Source organism: Drepanopeziza brunnea (genome assembly GCF_022702325.1).
Source record: "Drepanopeziza brunnea f. sp. 'multigermtubi' strain 214-2 chromosome Unknown ctg3, whole genome shotgun sequence".
NCBI classification, from domain to species: domain Eukaryota; kingdom Fungi; phylum Ascomycota; class Leotiomycetes; order Helotiales; family Drepanopezizaceae; genus Drepanopeziza; species Drepanopeziza brunnea.
In genome coordinates, this window is record NW_027094066.1 from 3,508,288 (window position 1) to 3,526,133 (window position 17,846).

Consider the following 17,846-nt stretch of genomic DNA (forward strand, 5'->3'; position numbering starts at 1 on the left):
CTCTGAAGCGCCGCCCATAGCAAGGCGGTTCGAGGTCATGCTTCTATGCACAAGGCGTATAGGTCAAGCAAACACCCGTTCGCAAGACGAGGCTTTAAAGTATGTATGCCACGTTGGGAGTATCATACCATGTGCGAGAAGGATGGCGTCCTTGAGGCCTATATAATGACCACCCTTGCTCCAAAATCGCACAGCAGACAACCAAGACATTTCGGCCTTCTGTCATCCACCCACGACAGGTATCTCGGTTTTGCAAGGGCCCTTCCAGCTGGCCATCATTGGCAAGAGACTGCTACCACGCTTTCCTGCTTTCAACGAAGTGTGCCAGACTGGCGGGAACATGTCACCAGAGAGTGAAGTGTAGGCATCAAGGCCTATATAGCGGACCACCCCTCACTGCGAACGGTCGACATTCTTCCCCTTTATATCAACCTTCGTCGACTTCAACAGCTCCCTGAGACTCCCCTCAGCATGGGACGCACTTCTATTCCTCCCATGGAAGATTCCACCAGATGGAGCAGCACTATTGCTCCACGGCAACCAAGACCCAAGACTTCCAAGGATCGTGGACTTTTCTTCCGCTTCAGGTTTCAGAATCGAAGCTATTGGTTCATTCTGACCCACAGTGGGCTTTGCAGGAACGAATTTCTGGAATGCAGGAGAAAGATGATGGTTAGGTTCAAAGACAGGTCCTCCTTTGGGGTCTGTCGCAGTCGATGCTTGAGGGCGAGCAGGCTCGCTGACCAACGAGTTCGACGATATGAGGCGAGTTGTAGGGTCCTGCTTACAGACTTGGGCATTATCAATGATCATTGATACAAACGATGCAGATTTGGATCGAGCATGTTTTGACAGGCCTTGCGCGGTTGGCACAGCTTCGATGGCATCCTTCGTTTCCGCTTCTTTCGATGCAGCTAGGTTTGCCTTTCTGGCCGCCCTTCCACGGACTCCCTCGGCTATCACAGCAGCAGGCTTCTTGTTCGACTTGTCTTCGTCAGAGGACCTTGAAGACGACATGATGGTTTCGAGAGTTCCATACGCCACAGACCTCGCTCGTCTACCGCCTCGTCTCCCAACATGCTTGGGCGGGTCCTCGTCCGAGACGATAGCTTGCAAGGTTGGACCACCAGCGACTGCATTGGGACCTGCTCCAGCCCCGATGGTCTGCAAGACCGGCTCCCCATGTCCATGTGGCGGCATGTGGACCTCATACTGGTTACTGAGACTGTACTTGCTCCTGGCACAAATCTCCGCGATCCGCTCGAGATCCTCGGCAACACCATGTTTAATCTCCTCCATGATCCCTTTGAAGGTAAACGCCTCCACAGGCGGCATCTTCAGTTCCATCTTTCCAGAAGCCATCGCTGCAAAGCCGCTCACTCTATTCACCGTGACCAGGTCCCGTTGCTTCGGACGGGGACGAGCCGCACCGGAGTATGTCCGCACGATCACCGGCTGACTGAAGGTACTGTTTCGAGCTCCCGTCGACTTGGCATACTGGTGACGAGAGTTCGCGCCACCATTCAGCTGCCTCAAGGCGGAGATTCTATGAGCCACTGTAGCCTCGTCCAGGATATGCTCTCCACGGGCAGCTTCTTCGGACTTGACGAGACTCGCGCTGGACGTATTTGAGCCCCAGAGATTCGGGGGAAGGGAGTGCAGAGGGAGGGAGTGCCGTCGACGGGAGTCTGTTGGGGCGGATTGAGTTTTTGGCTTGAGCCCGTGCAGGGAGGGGTTTTGGGAAGCTGACAACGTCCTGGGCGTTGAGCCACTGGGAAGAGCATCGGACAGCATTTTGTGGATCTCAGGACGGATGCAGAGGCATGTTTGGGGATCCGTCGAGGCTCGAGGCAATTGCTGGACTGCAAGCAGTGGATTTGATGTGTCGCTGTCGCTGTCGCTGTCGCTGTCACTGTGGTCCAGAGAACAGTGATATAGTTCTGCATGCGGGATGAAGTGTTCGTGCCACCGTTGGATACTCGTCGTCCCCGGATTTCTTGGCCGGCTAAACTCAGACGGGCCCAGGTGTCTTGGGCCAGTGGCGGGGGTCTCAATCACGGAAGCACCCGCAACACGCTTATCTTGACAACACCAAACTCCTGGCATCAACCCTCGATCTGCAATCTTCAGCCTCCAACGTCCAACGTCCAACGAAGAAAATTTTCATCGTCTACAAGATCTCGTCATGGCTTCGTTCCCCAATGACAACGATAAAGCTCCAGGTCGTGACGAGAAACCAGTACCAAAACCTGACAACCCGTTCGTCCAATTCCGACAGTTCGCAGACGCGCAGGTCAGCTCACTCCTCCAAGGCATCATTGGCCTCCCTTCAGCCCTGTCGAGACGACCAGCTGGCGATGCTCGGTGGAATGATACCGACAGTGATCTCCGAAGGCGAGACGATCTGCAGGCAAGAAGAAAGGAGTTGAGAGAGTCGGAGCCCAGGAACTTGAACGGCCAAACGGAAACAGCTACAACTTCGGGCACGTCGCCAACTTGCTATATATTTCCTGGCTGTCAGCCTTCAAGCAATAATACTGATGAACTGTTGGGGCTCGAAACCATAACTAAGGATGTACCGTTATATTCTCCGGTCACGAAGTCGTTGTTCGCCGCCCACTTACGACGCTATAACGAATGGGACCACGAAGCAGACTGGAAAATACCTGGAGACAATCTATCGCCGCTCGATATGTTACCCACTGCTCTGAGGGCTGGTAATTTGTTCTTGAGCACTGGCTATAATACCACACAAAGGACACAGATGGTGGCGTATGAAGCATTGAACTGCAGCTCAAGATTCCGCTCGGAGTACTCATTGCTGCCATATCTCCTATTCTCTTCTTACTCACCACTTAGGCTTGAAAATTCTCTGTCAAATCCGCTCAGCATCGATACTTTCCCGTACAAGGCAGCCTTCGAGGATTTACTTCAAACCAACCTAGCTGTTGAAGATCGAGAGGGATTGCTAGGTGGCGGAAACTATCACCGCAATGCCGATCAGGGTGAGCATGCGATCGATGATGTTCAAAAGCAGCTCATGCTCTTGGAAGAGCAGAAATTGGAACGGATGACTGCCAAGCGGGAAGCCCATGGGATATCGGCCCAGAAGACGGACGGTAGAACAGATTACCAGGGACAATGGAAGCAGGTCTTGGAAGAGGACGAGGGGAATTTGTTCTTCATGAATGATGGTCTAGGGAAAGTAGTGAGCGACTTCTTGTGGATGATAAAGATGCAACACATCGGACTTCTCCAACCTCGAGAATACCCAGCCTCGATATCTTCCAAGAGCGCACAAACCGAGCAAGAGATGTACGGCCATTTTCTTCGGCTCTCATCGTCGACCCCCAAGACGATCGATGAGTGGGTCAAGGCCGGCGACAAGATACTGTCCCCACTTGAGAAGAGTGAAACCGCCTCCGATGCCCGAAAGGATAACAAGGGGTCCATTGGGATCATGAGGGAGATCCTAGAAGCGGCTAAACAGTTCAGCGATGCCCAGGTGACATCAGATGGCCACGTCAACACGGAAGCAGTCCAGAATCGGGCAATTTCTGGACAAATGAAAGTGCCAGGCAACACAGATCGAGTAGTGTCTACGAGCACAACCTCGGATCGGACTGTCCACGAGGATGGCACGGTCGAGACCTCCATCACAGTTGTATGTGCATTCCCCTTCCTTTCTGGCAATGCCGCGGCTCTCGAGTCTGGAGGCATGACTTGAAACTTCAAATCCCCCAAACTGTATATCATGAAGAAAAAAATGCTAATGCTTATGAAGTGGAAACGATTCGGTAGTGGCCGAGAGATTACCACGACTACCCATCATTGCGAGGATCCGGCTTCGAATGGAAGAAATGAATCGAACACTCCCCTCGAGGAGAATGAACAGGAGTCAGTCCATGCGAAGAAGAAGTCAGGATGGTTTTGGAATTGAGCAACTTACCTTCTGGAACGATTGATCGCCTCCTATACCATACAGCTTGAGTGCATCTGTCCGTGGCTTCTTTTCTCAAGCGACACCGATGCTGTTGGATAGCTTGCCGCACGCAGGCTACAACATGCCTTCTAGGTATCGCCACCCTCTTCCAGGGTATCAGTTCTGCTGCCGTGGATATGGAGAGATGTTTGCTGCTGTTGTTGTTGTTGCTGTTTGCCCTGCCTTCTCTTTCACGCTGCGTCCGTCAGCACTCTCTACCGTCGCAAGGTTCGGTCGAGAAAGGACGAGGGCTTTGAGCTGGAGGGTACGGGCAGTTACCCTACTTTGCCAATCTCTGTTGGAGCAGCGGATCTCCTTGTCGCTGCGACAAACGGGATTCAGAGACAGCTGCTAGGAACTTTACATGAATGAAGATTGGTGGTGGTGTTGTTGAGATTCTAGAGTAGGCGGGAGGGTGATGTCGACAGCCTCGTCGGCATCTCCTCGGGGTTTGTGTTAGCGTGTCGCGTCTTAGCTTTCCCCACAAATTTTGATTTGGGGATGTCGGGAGTCTTAAAAACCTCGCCATCCCCAATGTCACACAACCACGCAACTAAGACCCAGCACAACCTACCGTCCAACTCTACTTTCAAAACACCACCACCAATCAGAAATTCTCTTCAAGATCTTCTCGAAAAATGCAATACCTCCGCCAGATGACCTCGCGGGAAATCCGAGAGGCCTTGTCCATCCGGGGCATGGACACCACGGGCACCAGGCCGGTCATAACAGCTAGGCTTCAAGCCAAGCTTTTGGAGGACGACAAGCAATACCCACCCGTGCAGGAGGAGATGCGCCGTGTGGTTACTGTTGAGGCCGCGCTGGTCAATGGCCAGCGCGACTTTGATACCTTGACTCTCCGTGTTCCCGTTGTCGGTAGCTCCTTCGACGACTATGCTATCGTTCTCAATGAGAAACGCACCAACATCGATTACAAGAGAGACATAATCAACTTCCCTAGCGGTGTCGGTCCCATGTTCCAAGCCATGGACCGTGATCTTTTGCAGTTCAACAAGATCGAAAGCATCATGGTGGAAGATATCTCGTTTGCCGACTTCGTCCTGGAAGATAGGGTTGAGGCCCGTTACCGCGACCTCCTTTCCGAGCTCTTCAAATCCCTTACCAATCTCAAGGAGATTATTGTATTTACTGAAGGACGCCCTCGGACTCGTATGTATCTCACTCCACTCTCACGCCACGAACATACTGACTATTCCGTAGACGATGAAGCATATGGTGAATTTAGCAAGTCGTACCGTGGCTACTCCATCGATGACCTGGATGCCCAGGACCATCTGTCCGAGGACCCGGTTCACTGGATCGTCAAGTACTTTGCAAAGGATGTGTACACGGTGATGCCCGGGGGAACCTGTGGGACGGATCTGGATGTCCTTCTGGACAGCTACGCTCAAGAGACCGGTACGGAGGAGCTGCACAAAGATGTCCAAGTATACTTCACCGATTTCTCGCGGGACTTAATTCTCTACTAAAAGCAGCCCGCGTCTTTGCTTAGAAATAGGCTGTTTTAAGGCCTTGGCGTTGGGACTAGATGGATGATGCCTTCAGGGTTTGGCTGGAGCGGCTACGGATCTGGGTGGCCTATGATTAATGAATGAATGCCTTCTCTCTTCGTTTCTTATCTCGTATATCTCGTGATTTTTGCGCGTGATATGCTAGGATTCGATTGTATTTTTTGTTTTTTGACGTATTACAAGACGTATACAGTCATTTTTATTCCATGAGGTAAAGTTTTAGAAGAGCGATGTATATTGAATGATGGCTAGCAGCCTTACTAAGCTAGCTCACAATGTGGCTCTCACTAGCAGCAGCTCATATATTATCTAATGCTGCTTATATTTACTCCAATTTCGAGACTTTCTAAATCACGATAAGCTTCACGATTGCCACTACGTATTTTAAGCAAGGTCCGGTGTTGATTTTCGCAAAACGAGGGTTCCTGGTCCACCATGGTGCTCTCCTCTGTAACTTGACATGCTGGAGGAGGAGCTCAACGAATGTCTCCCTGTCTATGCTGTCGTGGCCATCCATGGGCTCGACCGAGGATGGCTGCCTGGACAGGCTGAGCGAGGTTTCTTGCCCTCAGGAAGAAATTCCAAGCTCGAGGTCTCTCACTCCTTGCTATAAGTAGGGACACTCAAGCGACAGCCCCTTTCCCTTCTTCCCAGTGTCTCATGAGTTTCATGGCACTGAGACAATTCTCCAGACTCTAAGATACGAACAGTTGTTACACGAAAAATTTGCTAACCTCCCAATGATCCTGCATGCGGGCGGGCGTAGCTTGGGGTGGATGGATACTCCACCTCTATGCCTCCCACAGAGTACCGGCCCGGCGACAGTGCAAATACTAACATTGGCCCTTAGGGATGCAGATGCTAAGGCTGGCGAGGCTATCATGCCGGACTCAGCAGCTCTTCGCACAGAAAATCTAAGAGGACCTGTTGGCTTTGCCTTGCGCTTTGCAGACTGCATCACAGTAGATCCATACAAGGCCGAATACATGCCATGTCCTGCTGGGAGTTGGTGTTACGGCAATGGAAAGAATGAGCTATTTCGTGGCCTGGACGAGTCCATATCGAAGGCGGGTTGCGGCGACGAGCATGGGGAATCTATGGGTTTAGGGAAGCGGCAGTAGAAAAACCGGAAGGATCCAAGAAGAGGCGCAGGAACCTTAAGCCACTGCTATGTCAATTTGGCTCTCAAATATGTGCATTTGCACAGGCCCAGATGGGTAGGGAGCCTTACTCGGCGAAGTGACTTTCACTTGTAGCAGAGTACGTAGCCAATTGAGCCCCTCTGATATCCTACTTAGAAAAAAGTGTCTTGCAGTTGGCACCCTTCAAGCGAAGTGCCAGATTCTTAGCCGTATATCCAACTTTATCGGAGAAGGACTGACCTAAGATGCTGACTAAATGAGTTATCTTGCTCGCTCTTCCGGTACGCTCTTACTGACAGTTTCTCAAGATCATACTTGGCCAGCCACAGCGTCTTTGGTTAGGAATATACTGTGCATCCCAGGGTCAAAGGGACTGGTACTCGCTAGCACCTCTGCGCTGATCAGCGTTCCAACACAAAGTAGCAACGACTGTACAGCTGACAGCTCATTAGAGTACTTCCCCCAATACCGCCTTAGCCGCAGCTTGCCATCCACAACCATTTCCCCCATCAACGCAATCGAGTTTTGGATTCGTCAGGCCGAACGATGCCACTAGCGACGAGCTGGCGAACACACACGTTTTCACCACCTCCATCAACAAAGCCGACTTCCGTAATCTCACAAACGAACACCCCTATCCATCCAGCTCCCAAGGACCGAGCCACTTGCAAACAACTCTTCAGTCACAGGCGCTAAGCGGAACAAAACTCTCGCTTCAGATTTCTCGACGTTGACGGTGTTCTCCCTTTCTAGCAGCAAGCCAGGGCAAGCGCTACATCCATCCTCAACGCGATTCTGGATAAGCTTTGCTGGACAGAGGCAGTAGAGGCGGCAGCAGCAGCAGCAGCAGCAAGAGTCTCGGCCAGCTTTGATGATCTGGCGGACACGTCCTTGAAATGGATGTAACCTTCGGAAATACTCGATGACGTTCCACATGGAGCTCGACGATATTGATACCAGTGCGCCGGTCGTTTTCGTTAGGAACGTAGTGGTGCTAAAAGCAGCTGGGCGCTGACATTGCCTCATCTGAAGTCATGAGCACTGCGCTGACGCCGGAAAGGCTGCCAGAAAAGTGTGACTGCGTTGCGGAAAGCTTTGGAGAGCCCGTTCGTGATTGTATACTTCTGTACATCGTCTGGTGGTTTAGAGGTGTGTGTGAAAATATGAAGTTCTTGTATAAATCTCCTCTCGCGATCGCGGTGAAAATGGGCCGAGGAAGTCTATGGAGTGAAATAAAATGATGAGAGAAATAGAACGTAGCGGAGTGTGGAGGGGTTTACATGTTCTTGGGCATCCGTCTCAAGATCAACAACGAAATCTGCTTTTTGAAAGAAAAGAAAACTGCATGCATGAAAGATTGTGATATCAGGAAAGATATAAGAAGTAGCAAACAAGCAAGTGGCTGGCTATAGCTTTGCGATTTGTAGTATTAGCCACTCGGCCATAAGAGTCATCCACGGAAGAGCTCGAGAGATGGATAGTAAAGTGATTTCGTATATTTGAACGTTTCTGGGCCTTGCGAGACTCAACGGATCAAACCAAAGTCGGGAATTTCGAATCCACGAATCGCGTGGTGCCATTGGTACACCCCATCCCGTTATAGCTCATTTCATACATCCTCCACAACCTACACATGTATCATACACCTATCCTAGCCAGTTTACCGAATTTTTCTCCTCAGACTCCTCTTTTCTGCATTCCTCGCCTTTCTTACGTTCGCCTTCCTCCATGCCAACCACCGATTCCTCGGCACAAACTCCTTCACCCTAACCTTCGCCCTCTCCGCCGCCCTCCCAATCTCCCAATTGGCCTCTCGGTACATGTATCCCGGCCTAAGCTTCAGCTCCCTGCCTTCCTCGCCCTTCCTCTCCTTCAGCTTCTTCGTCTTCACAGCCATCGGCACACCCGTGCTACCATCTGCCTCAGTCGCCAGATCCGTGCTGATAGCTCTTACTTGGGGCAGGATAGGCGGGGGCGTCTCCATCTTTTGGGCAGTCATATTCATGCGCCGTCTTCGTATGCTGTTCCTCGGTAAGGGCAGGACCTGGTCGCGCTCGAACACGACACCGATGTACTGGCGCTTGGGGTGCTTCTCGGGGTCTTTATAGTACTTTACGTAGCCGTGGTGAGTGGCGTAGATTGTGTGATCGCGGCCCATGGCGCAGTTATCGCCGGGAAACCAGTGCGTGCCGCGTTGGCGGAAGATGATGTTCCCTGGAATAACATATTGCTCTATTCAACCCATTAGCGTTGAACCGTCGATACAGAGTGCTCCGGCAGAGCTATCGAGGCAAGCAAAAACGAACCTCCGGATTTCTTAGCACCCAGCCTCTTGCCCGGCCCATCCTTCGCCTTGTTGACAGTTCCTTGCGCTTTATGATGTGCCCATCTCATACCGTCCATCCTCCCACCCCGCGTCCGGATTGCCAGCTGCGCGAACGCCTCATTGAGACAGGTCGTCTGTGGTCCTCCAGCCACAGCCCGCGAGATTGAAGTGAGCGCCGTCCGTAACGGCGGTTGTAATCGTGGGAGCAACATTGCGGTGTTGATCTGCACTTGACTGGTGGTTGTCGTTTAAAGAAGTCGAGATATCTGACGGAACAGCGTTCCGCCGAGTCAATTTAATTTATCCGATTTATACACGGAATACTCGCGAACCAAGTCTCGACCCAAACAGTGACCAACAACGCAACATGGCGACCGCAAGACCATGCCTGGCTCAATTAAGCAGGATTTGTCTGTCATCTGTACGGCCGACATCTACAACCACCTCTGCGAGATTCCTCAGCACAACCATCCCTTTAGCAGCTCGCGGACCCAACGCGAACAAAATCCTCTCGAAGCAGGAAAAAGCCAAGCTGGCCAAGTCGTCGTCGAATCCTCAGAAGAACAAGAAGAAGGGCGAAGAGACGAAGAAAAAGAAGAAGACGAGTACGACGTATAAACAGTATGATCCGAAGGATCTGGAGCAGTTCTCGCTGTGCGATGCTATGCGGTACGCTCACTCATAACTCATCCATTACGGACTAAAGGGCTGATTTTTATCTGTAGATATATCAGGGCATTCGAGGTTGGGCAAAAGCCGACTTCGGCCAAGTACGAGATGGCGCTCAAATTCAAGTCGCTGAAAAATGGCCCTGTCATCAGAAACAGATTACGGCTTCCCCATCCCGTCAAGACAGACATCCGAATATGCGTTATCTGCCCGCCGGACTCGAAATACGCCAAGGATTCGTTGGCAGCAGGCGCATATATGGTCGGAGAAGAGACCATTTTCGAGGCTGTTAAGGATGGCCGGATCGAGTTCGACAGATGCATATGCCAGACTGATTCTCTGGACAAGATGAACAAGGCTGGCATGGGAAGGTTCCTTGGACCTCGAGGCATGATGCCGAGCACGAAGCTGGGAACGGTTGTGAAGGACCCGGCGACAATGCTGAGAGATTTTATTGGCGCTGCGGAGTACAGGGAGCGGTTGGGTGTGGTGCGGATGGCTATTGGCCAATTGGGCTTCACGCCAGAGGAGCTGTCGAGGAACATTAAGGCGTTCATCGAGGCTGTGAAGAAGGATATGGCGACCTTGAGTGAAAAGATTAATAAGGAGTTGGTGGAGGTGGTGCTGAGCTCTACGAATGCTCCTGGATTCCCTTTGAATGGAGAGTTCAGGTCTCAGGACTCGGATATCACTCCTAGGGACCTGTCGACCTCGTAGATTATACCAATGTAAAATATATGTACTATGATCCTATTCGGCTCTATTGTAGACTTGAGGTCATGGTTCGTTGCGAGAAATCTAGCTCGGCGACACATCCAACGACGCACAATTGAACTGGACGAACCGAGCTTCTACCCACCCATATTCAGGCTCTATGCAAGCAAAGGCTACCTTGACTCCAAACTCCTCAGCACCTTGACGGCCTCCTCTTCCGCCCCAAACTCCCTATAGACCCCCAAAATCCCAATCAATCTCGTCTTGCCGCCCTCCTTCATACCAGCCGCCTGCTTCAACGCCGTGCCCAGATCCAGCAAAATCGTATTCTTCAGCCTCACCACCCTCTCCTGCTGCTTAACGATAAAGGGATGGTCTCTCCCAATCCTGTCCATCAAAGTCTCAACCTTTTTAAAATACCCGGCCATCCTCTTTAATTTCCCGATACTCGCACCCACCCTCAAGCCCACGTCCTCCTCCTCATCGTCCTCATCCTCACTATCACTCCACTCGTCCGCCACCACCGATCCGTTCCCGATCCCGTTCCCATTCCCCGCCCGCGTCAGACTCTCCACCATCAGCCTCTCCTCGAGCTCCTCCAACCTCTCATCCAGCTCCAACAGCCTCCTCCCCAGCGCCATCTCCCTCCCCACGCCCGTCTTCTCGGCAAGCAAGCCATCCACCTCCTCCCTCCTCTCCCCGACCCCCCTCCGCACCTCCTCCACGCCCCTCTTGAAGCCCAGCAAGCCCACCCTCACGTCCTCCACGCGCTCCTCCCCGCCCTTCAGATCGCGGCCCAGGCTGAGGAACTGCTCGTAGTTCGTGTTCACGAGGTCCAGCAGCTCCTTGCTCAGCGCCTGGGACCGCTCCCGGAGGTCGGCGCGCAGGTCCTCGAGCGTCTGGTGGCGCTCCGAGAGCGTGGACAGGTAGGCCGGCGCGGAGAATGTGGGCGCGAGGAAGTCGGAGCGGGGGAGCGCTTCCGGGTAGGGCAGGTTGTCGACATCCTCGTCGTCTGAGAAGGAGGGTGTTCTTGTGGGGGAGGAGGCGCGGCCGCTGAAGTAGAATTTACTCATCTTGAGCTTGAGAGGGGACCGCTTGACGAGCGCTTGGGGTCAAGTGGGAAGATTGTACTACTTATTCGGGGCTTGCTGCTCGTTCCTTGGGGTATGTAATGTACTGGTAGCCGTCACGTGGCTTTACGTTGATTCGGAATTGGTATGGCTGAGAAAACCTGGGCAGAAGAGTGCTGGAAAGCTGGAAGGAAAGAACCGCTTATTTGTGAAGAAGATGGAATTCATCAATTGAGAATTATGTGTCCGTGATGCTTCTCGATCGTGGGTTGTATTTTGGGGGGTTTTGAGGGTCTGTTGTTGTCGCTGATCACATCTACCCGAGGGCAGAGCCTCAACCCGATCCGATAAGTGAGTACCGTAGCTGTCCGTAAGTATATCAATACCTTGGCGCAAAACTAACAACTCGAACGAACATCAATCAAATACTTGTAAAACAGCCCTCTTCCTCTTAATGTATTACGTAAATCCAAACCACACCCCTTTCCTCCCCCTCCCCCCACGCGAGTGCAATCAATGCTTCCTCTTCCTCCCTACCCGCCTCCGCTCAAAGCTCAACACAACAACTGGGTCCAACTCTACTCGACCCTCTCCTCTCCCAGCCCCCCCTTATCCCACGTGCTCGCTAAGACCAAAGACCAAGACTAACAACGGCCCACCTCCTTCCCCATCCGGTCTACGGTACAGTAACAGCCTTTCCCTCCCTCGCATCGGGTCCAGACGCAGCTCCCACGATGGCAGAAGATATGATAGGCGATCACCTGATCCATCGGCGGAAGAAGAAGCTTTGTACTAGTACGTACTGTAGTACTACTACGTAAGTACGTAGTACTACTACCTACTACTACTTACTCTCCCCCCCAGGAATACATATCGAAAGTATAATTCTGCAAGGGATCTTACCGGGTCTTCAACCGATCAACTTACGTACCTATAAGCATTCGTTCAGCCTTGAAAAGTATCTTTGAGCCGTTATTTAGTCTGTGCAATGGAGCTGATAGGGCTTTAAGCCATTCAGAAATCACCGCTCTACGATTTATGGAGCTAAACTGGGTCCGACATTTATTCATGGGGGTGCATAGTAGGGATAGTGGTAGTTCCAGGGGGGTTATCTTCTTCTTCTTCGTCCGCTTCTTCTTCGTCCTTCTTGTCAGCGCCGCTGTCTTTGGCTACTGCTTGTTTGTGCTGTGGGAATCCAATTGCGACTTCAGCTTCAATTTCAGCTTCAGCTTTTCGGATACGAAGATGCAGCAACAGCAGCAGCTTTTCAGCCGGATCTTGCTCGCCATCGCGAGCGCGGTCTTGTTGGGAGATGTGGAGGGATCAGCCGAAGCGAGCTTGTTGTCGTACCCGGCTCATCATCAGAGTAACTTGAACCACACGTGCCAGCTGCGTATGTCAACACTGTCATGATTTTTTTTTTTCTCATTTTTTCCTAGCTACGCTGTATATCCTATGAGAGATGTTGCAAAAAGCTGACGAGAACCATGTATGGATAAAAAAAGAAACGCCCATTCTGTCCTGCTCAGCCAATGCTGGGCATCCCAACGTGTTGGATTCCTGCTGCACGGAAACCGAGGGCGGCTTGGTTCTCCAGACCCAGTTCTGGAATACCTACACCGGGCTCGAATCCGCGGGTCAGGTGCTGCCGGTAGAAACATGGACGATGCATGGGCTCTGGCCGGATTTCTGCAACGGGTCTTATACGCAGTACTGCGATCTCAGCCGTCAGTACGACCCGCTCCCCTCCCCCAACACCACGACCGGCAAGCCAGACGGCACCCCCGTCGTCCCCTACCACGGCCCTAGCATCGCCACGTTCCTCGAGCCCTTCGGCAAGTTCGACCTCCTGGCCTTCATGCGCCAATTCTGGGTCGGCCAGGGCCAACCCAGCGCCGACCTTTGGGCCCACGAGTTCTCCAAGCACGCCACCTGCTTCTCGACCTTCGCCCTGCCCTGCTACGGCCCCATGTACCAGGAGCACGCCGAGGTGGTCGATTACTTCCAGACGGCCGTCGCCTACTACCGAAACCTGCCTACCTACTTCTGGTTGTCCGCGAAGGAGATCAGGCCGAGCAACAGCACCAGGTACAGCTTGACGGACTTGCAAGAGGCGTTGACCGAGGGTTTTGGAGCCCTGCCGTATATTGCGTGTTCGGGCCCAAGATACAATGCCACGGCTGCGGGCAAGGGGACGACGGATAATGGGTACACAGTGGTGAGCGAGGTGTGGTACTATTACCATGTCTACGGACGGGTGCAAGAGAATCAGGGGGTGCCAGTGAATGCGAGTATCAACGGGGGGAGTGTAAGTAGTTGTGCAAAGACAAAGGGGGCGTTGAGCTACTACTTGAGGACAAACGGGAGCGAAGCCTAGGCACCTTGGGTAGTAGGCAACGAGTGGGAAGAAGGTGGGAAAGACTTAATGATAATCTGACTTGATGGCTCAAGATTCTCTTCTCCGTTTCTCTATCCAACCCGGAAATGCGTTTCGCTATCGTTCATGGTATATGCTCCGGCTTCCTTTTCTGTGACACGCGCGCATAGCTTTCGTTCCCCAGAAATTAATACAATCCCCTCTTTCCCTCCCACCTTTCCCAAAAATTTCCCTGTATCTACTCCTCCTCACAGAAGCCCCTTTCTCGCCAACTCGACCTTCCGCGCCGCCTCCCCGGGTTTGAAGCCGCCCTTGCTAATGCACATCATCTTGCCATCACCCAGCTCGAACTTCTCCTCGTGCGCAGGATGCGGGCAGGGGCAGTGGTGTGGGAAGTGCACGCAGGCCAGGGTATCCGGACATAAGTAATTGGAGCATCGCGCTGTGGCAACTGTTAGGATCTTTCTCTTTCCGTTCTTTATCTCTCAACTGAATTGAGGCTCGTCTTTTCTCGTGCACGGAATGGCATGCTGCTAAACGGGTTTGGCAAGCAACGATGGATGAGATGGGATGGGGTAGGAGGTAGGGAAGATAAGGAGGTACCTTGGTCGTAGTTCTGCTGGTACCAGACTGAATCACTCGGCACATCCTGGGGTGCTTGTCTCTGCTGCTGCTGGCCTTGCCCGTGGAACATCTGCTCAAAAAACTGAAATTGGGCGTTTGCGACGGAGAGGAAGAGGAGGGCGGTAGAGAGGAGGGAGAGGAGGAGTCGTGGCATTTTTGGATCGCAGGAGTTAGGTTGCGCTTGTAGCTGTGCCTGTGGTTGTGGTTGTAGTAATTGGGGTTGAGAGCTGTAGACAGCTTTTCTGCTTCTTACTCGATCGCGGCCTGGATATTTAATGGATTGGATGTCTTTTGTTTACAAACGAAAGAACGGTCAGAAGTTGAGATGTTGACGATGATGTAGTGTTGGCGAGCTCAGTCAGGCCAAATATCACTTACTCTGGACTTGCATGTAAGCAACACCCCTGTCCGCCAACTTGCCCCGCGGTGCTGTAAATAACAAATCCAGACAGAAAAATCGACCCCTCCATTCTCGATTCTCCATCCTCCGTCACCACCACCGCATTGCTCACAACACACTACCGCTAACCATGAAGCCGCAAGAGGTCTCGCAGCTGCCCGCAAGCTTGAAAGCGTTGGACTTCAAAGCCGTGGAGCCGCATCTCGCTGCCCTGGACAAGCATCTCACGCTCCGAACCTACGTCGAGGGGTACACGCTCAGCCAAATTGACACGGACATTTGGATCACCATCCGCACAAATCGAATCGCGACAGCGGCACTGAAGAAGGGGAGCTTGGTGCATGTGTTGAGGTGGTTCAACTACATTGAGCAAACTCACCCCGAGATCCAGCAAGAGATCAAGGCCAAGGATGAAGCTGAGAAGGCAAAGAAAGCGGTGCAGAGCAAGGCCGGAGCAAGCTATAACATGGCGCTGCAGGATGTCGAGAAGGGCGTTGTGACTCGATTCCCCCCGGAGCCATCGTAAGCTCCTGTCGGGAGGGAGAACGTGACATTGGTTGCTGACTCGAAACAGCGGATACCTGCATATTGGACATATTAAGGCGGCGCTTCTGAACGATTACTTCGCACACGAGTTATACAAGGGCACGCTACTTCTGCGATTCGACGATACCAACCCTTCGAAGGAGAAGCAGGAATTCCAGGATTCTATTATTGAGGATCTGAAGCTGGTGGGCATCAAGCCCGATAAGACGAGTTTTACCAGTGACTACCTGGAAGACCTTTACCAATATGGCATCCGTATGATCAAGGAGGGCCATGCCTACGCCGATGATACCGACCAGGAGACCATGAGAGCCGAGAGAATGGACGGAATCGCCAGCAAGAACCGGGACAAGAGCGTCGAGGACAACCTCGCTATTTTCGAGAAAATGAAGGAGGGTAGCGATGAGGGACGAAAGTACTGCATCCGTGCAAAGATGTCCGTCGACAACCCGAACAAGGCCATGCGCGATCCCGTCATCTACCGCTGCAACGTTGATACGCCTCACCACCGCACCGGCACTAAATGGAAGATGTACCCTACGTACGACTTTGCCTGCCCGATCGTGGACTCTTTGGAAGGGGTCACCCATGCTCTGAGAACGACCGAGTACACCGACCGAAACCCGCAATACCAATGGTTCCTTGACACGCTCAAGCTACGTCAAGTGCATATGTGGGACTTTGCCAGAATGAACTTCATCCGCACCGTGCTGTCTAAGCGAAAGTTGACCAAACTGGTCGATACTCAGACCGTCTGGGGCTGGGACGATCCTCGTATGCCGACTATCCGCGGTGTGCGTAGGCATGGAATGACCATCCCGGCCCTCCGCGATTTCATCTTGAAGCAAGGCCCGAGTCGAAACATTGTAAACATGGACTGGACCAACTTCTGGGCATCCAACAAGAAGGAAATCGACCCAGTCGCACCGCGACACACAGGTGTTCTTGAGAAAGAAGCTGTCAAGGCCACCCTCACCAACGGACCCGAGAAGGCGTATACCGAGGATAAGCCCAAGCATGCTAAGAACCCAGCAGTAGGTACCAAGAAGGTCGCTTTCAGCAAGCACCTGCTCCTTGATCAAGAGGACGTCAAGCTCTTTAAGCAAGACGAGGAAATCACGCTCATGGGTTGGGGTAATGCGTTCGTGCGGAAAGTCACTGGCTCGAATCCTATTACCGACGTTGAGCTCGAGTTGCACCTCGAAGGCGACTTCAAGAAGACCGAGAAGAAAGTCACTTGGTTGTCGACTGAGGGGCAGGAACTGGTGAAGGCCGAGGTGTGGGAGTTTGATCACTTGTTCACGAAGGACAAGCTGGAGGAAGAGGATAACTGGGAGGATTTCGTGAATAAGGACAGTGCGAAGATGGAGGTACAGGTGACTGACGAGAATGTGAAGGGGTTGAAGGAGAACGATATCATCCAGTTGGAGCGCAAGGGGTTCTTTAGGGTGGACAAGGCGGCTGGAGAGGGGCAAGCGGTTGTGCTGTTTGGGATTCCCACGGGCAAGACGAAGTGAAAAGTAGAGTAGAAGAGTAGAGGAGGGGAGAGAAGACGAGAAGTAAAATCAGCTCCGATCGCCTAGATGATTGGCAATAAAATGATTGTTGATGATATATCGACATTGGCGGACAAATTTTTTTTTCTGTCCGATAATATTGCCGTGACGTTGCTTGCTTGCCACGTCTGTTAAAACGAAATCATCTAAAGCACAAGCAGACTGCTATATCTGTAGACCCGTTTGAATTTATCATTTGAAAATACTTATTTTATCATATAGTAAGTAACATACCAATACACACAAAATTTTCCCTCAAATCCCACCCCCTTGAATTGGTGACTCACCCCGGAGAAAGAAGAGGGAAATAATGTTCAAAAATAAACAGGGGGAAAATAAGGAAAAAAAAATGTACAAAATGAGTATATGGGGAACAGAAAGAAATGATAATCGTCGGCTCGCGTAGGTGGGCTTCCTTTCATCCTTTCAGTCTTAGTCGGCATAAGCGATTGCGGATCGGAAGCGAATGCGGATTTTTTCGAATATGTTAGAAATTCTTTAATACTATAGCATTTATTATTACAACTAAGAAATATTTACATGAATAATTAATCGTTTATTATACCGTCTTCCGAAATATTTAAAATCGTATCATCCGATAAAACATCTGACTATCGATCACTATTTTCATTAGAATTTGATTCGTCTTCTACTTTACGCAACGAATCGTTTGAATCTTTATTATTATTAGAATTGAAGCTATCGCTATCGATATTAATACTAAGAAAAGGAATAATATTTTGCTTTAAAGAAAGGTCTCCGGTAGTATCGGTTGTAATTATTAGATCATTATCACCGAGAAAAGGTTCAGGTTAAGAAAAAGTTGGTCGAAGAATACTTTTTTTACGAGGCCGCAGAATTTGACGTTCAAAAGGTTGTTGCATCTAACAAATCTCTTTCGAATCGAG

General features: G+C 51.5%; 9 protein-coding genes across 9 annotated transcripts; 5 read left to right on the forward strand and 4 right to left on the reverse strand.

Moving 5' to 3' along the window:
• Positions 1 to 393: 393 nt before the first annotated feature.
• Positions 394 to 1,794, reverse strand: L3040_002879 (uncharacterized protein; the record flags this gene model as incomplete). Its single annotated transcript, XM_007289941.1, has 1 exon — positions 394 to 1,794. The coding sequence occupies one exon, from the start codon at positions 1,792 to 1,794 to the stop codon at positions 394 to 396; it is 1,401 nt and encodes a 466-aa protein (XP_007290003.1).
• A 391-nt stretch (positions 1,795 to 2,185) lies between these two features.
• On the forward strand, positions 2,186 to 3,727 carry L3040_002880 (uncharacterized protein; the record flags this gene model as incomplete). The annotated part of the gene is made up of 1 exon (XM_007289940.2): positions 2,186 to 3,727. The coding sequence occupies one exon, from the start codon at positions 2,186 to 2,188 to the stop codon at positions 3,725 to 3,727; it is 1,542 nt and encodes a 513-aa protein (XP_007290002.2).
• An 893-nt stretch (positions 3,728 to 4,620) lies between these two features.
• On the forward strand, positions 4,621 to 5,472 carry L3040_002881 (uncharacterized protein; the record flags this gene model as incomplete). The annotated part of the gene is made up of 2 exons (XM_007289939.2): positions 4,621 to 5,152; positions 5,204 to 5,472. 2 exons carry the CDS (start codon positions 4,621 to 4,623, stop codon positions 5,470 to 5,472), a joined length of 801 nt encoding a protein of 266 aa, XP_007290001.2.
• A 2,844-nt stretch (positions 5,473 to 8,316) lies between these two features.
• Positions 8,317 to 9,194, reverse strand: L3040_002882 (mitochondrial 54S ribosomal protein bL27m; the record flags this gene model as incomplete). Its single annotated transcript, XM_007289938.1, has 2 exons — positions 8,317 to 8,888; positions 8,963 to 9,194. 2 exons carry the CDS (start codon positions 9,192 to 9,194, stop codon positions 8,317 to 8,319), a joined length of 804 nt encoding a protein of 267 aa, XP_007290000.1.
• A 155-nt stretch (positions 9,195 to 9,349) lies between these two features.
• L3040_002883 (mitochondrial 54S ribosomal protein uL1m) lies at positions 9,350 to 10,368 on the forward strand (the record flags this gene model as incomplete). The annotated part of the gene is made up of 2 exons (XM_007289937.1): positions 9,350 to 9,651; positions 9,708 to 10,368. The coding sequence occupies 2 exons, from the start codon at positions 9,350 to 9,352 to the stop codon at positions 10,366 to 10,368; spliced, it is 963 nt and encodes a 320-aa protein (XP_007289999.1).
• A 170-nt stretch (positions 10,369 to 10,538) lies between these two features.
• Positions 10,539 to 11,438, reverse strand: L3040_002884 (uncharacterized protein; the record flags this gene model as incomplete). Its single annotated transcript, XM_007289936.1, has 1 exon — positions 10,539 to 11,438. One exon carries the CDS (start codon positions 11,436 to 11,438, stop codon positions 10,539 to 10,541), a length of 900 nt encoding a protein of 299 aa, XP_007289998.1.
• A 1,242-nt stretch (positions 11,439 to 12,680) lies between these two features.
• Positions 12,681 to 13,812, forward strand: L3040_002885 (uncharacterized protein; the record flags this gene model as incomplete). The annotated part of the gene is made up of 2 exons (XM_007289935.2): positions 12,681 to 12,828; positions 12,965 to 13,812. The coding sequence occupies 2 exons, from the start codon at positions 12,681 to 12,683 to the stop codon at positions 13,810 to 13,812; spliced, it is 996 nt and encodes a 331-aa protein (XP_007289997.2).
• Positions 13,813 to 14,060: 248 nt separating this feature from the next.
• On the reverse strand, positions 14,061 to 14,590 carry L3040_002886 (uncharacterized protein; the record flags this gene model as incomplete). The annotated part of the gene is made up of 2 exons (XM_007289934.1): positions 14,061 to 14,254; positions 14,416 to 14,590. 2 exons carry the CDS (start codon positions 14,588 to 14,590, stop codon positions 14,061 to 14,063), a joined length of 369 nt encoding a protein of 122 aa, XP_007289996.1.
• A 376-nt stretch (positions 14,591 to 14,966) lies between these two features.
• On the forward strand, positions 14,967 to 16,899 carry L3040_002887 (uncharacterized protein; the record flags this gene model as incomplete). Its single annotated transcript, XM_007289933.1, has 2 exons — positions 14,967 to 15,358; positions 15,411 to 16,899. 2 exons carry the CDS (start codon positions 14,967 to 14,969, stop codon positions 16,897 to 16,899), a joined length of 1,881 nt encoding a protein of 626 aa, XP_007289995.1.
• Between the last annotated feature and the right edge of the window lie 947 nt (positions 16,900 to 17,846).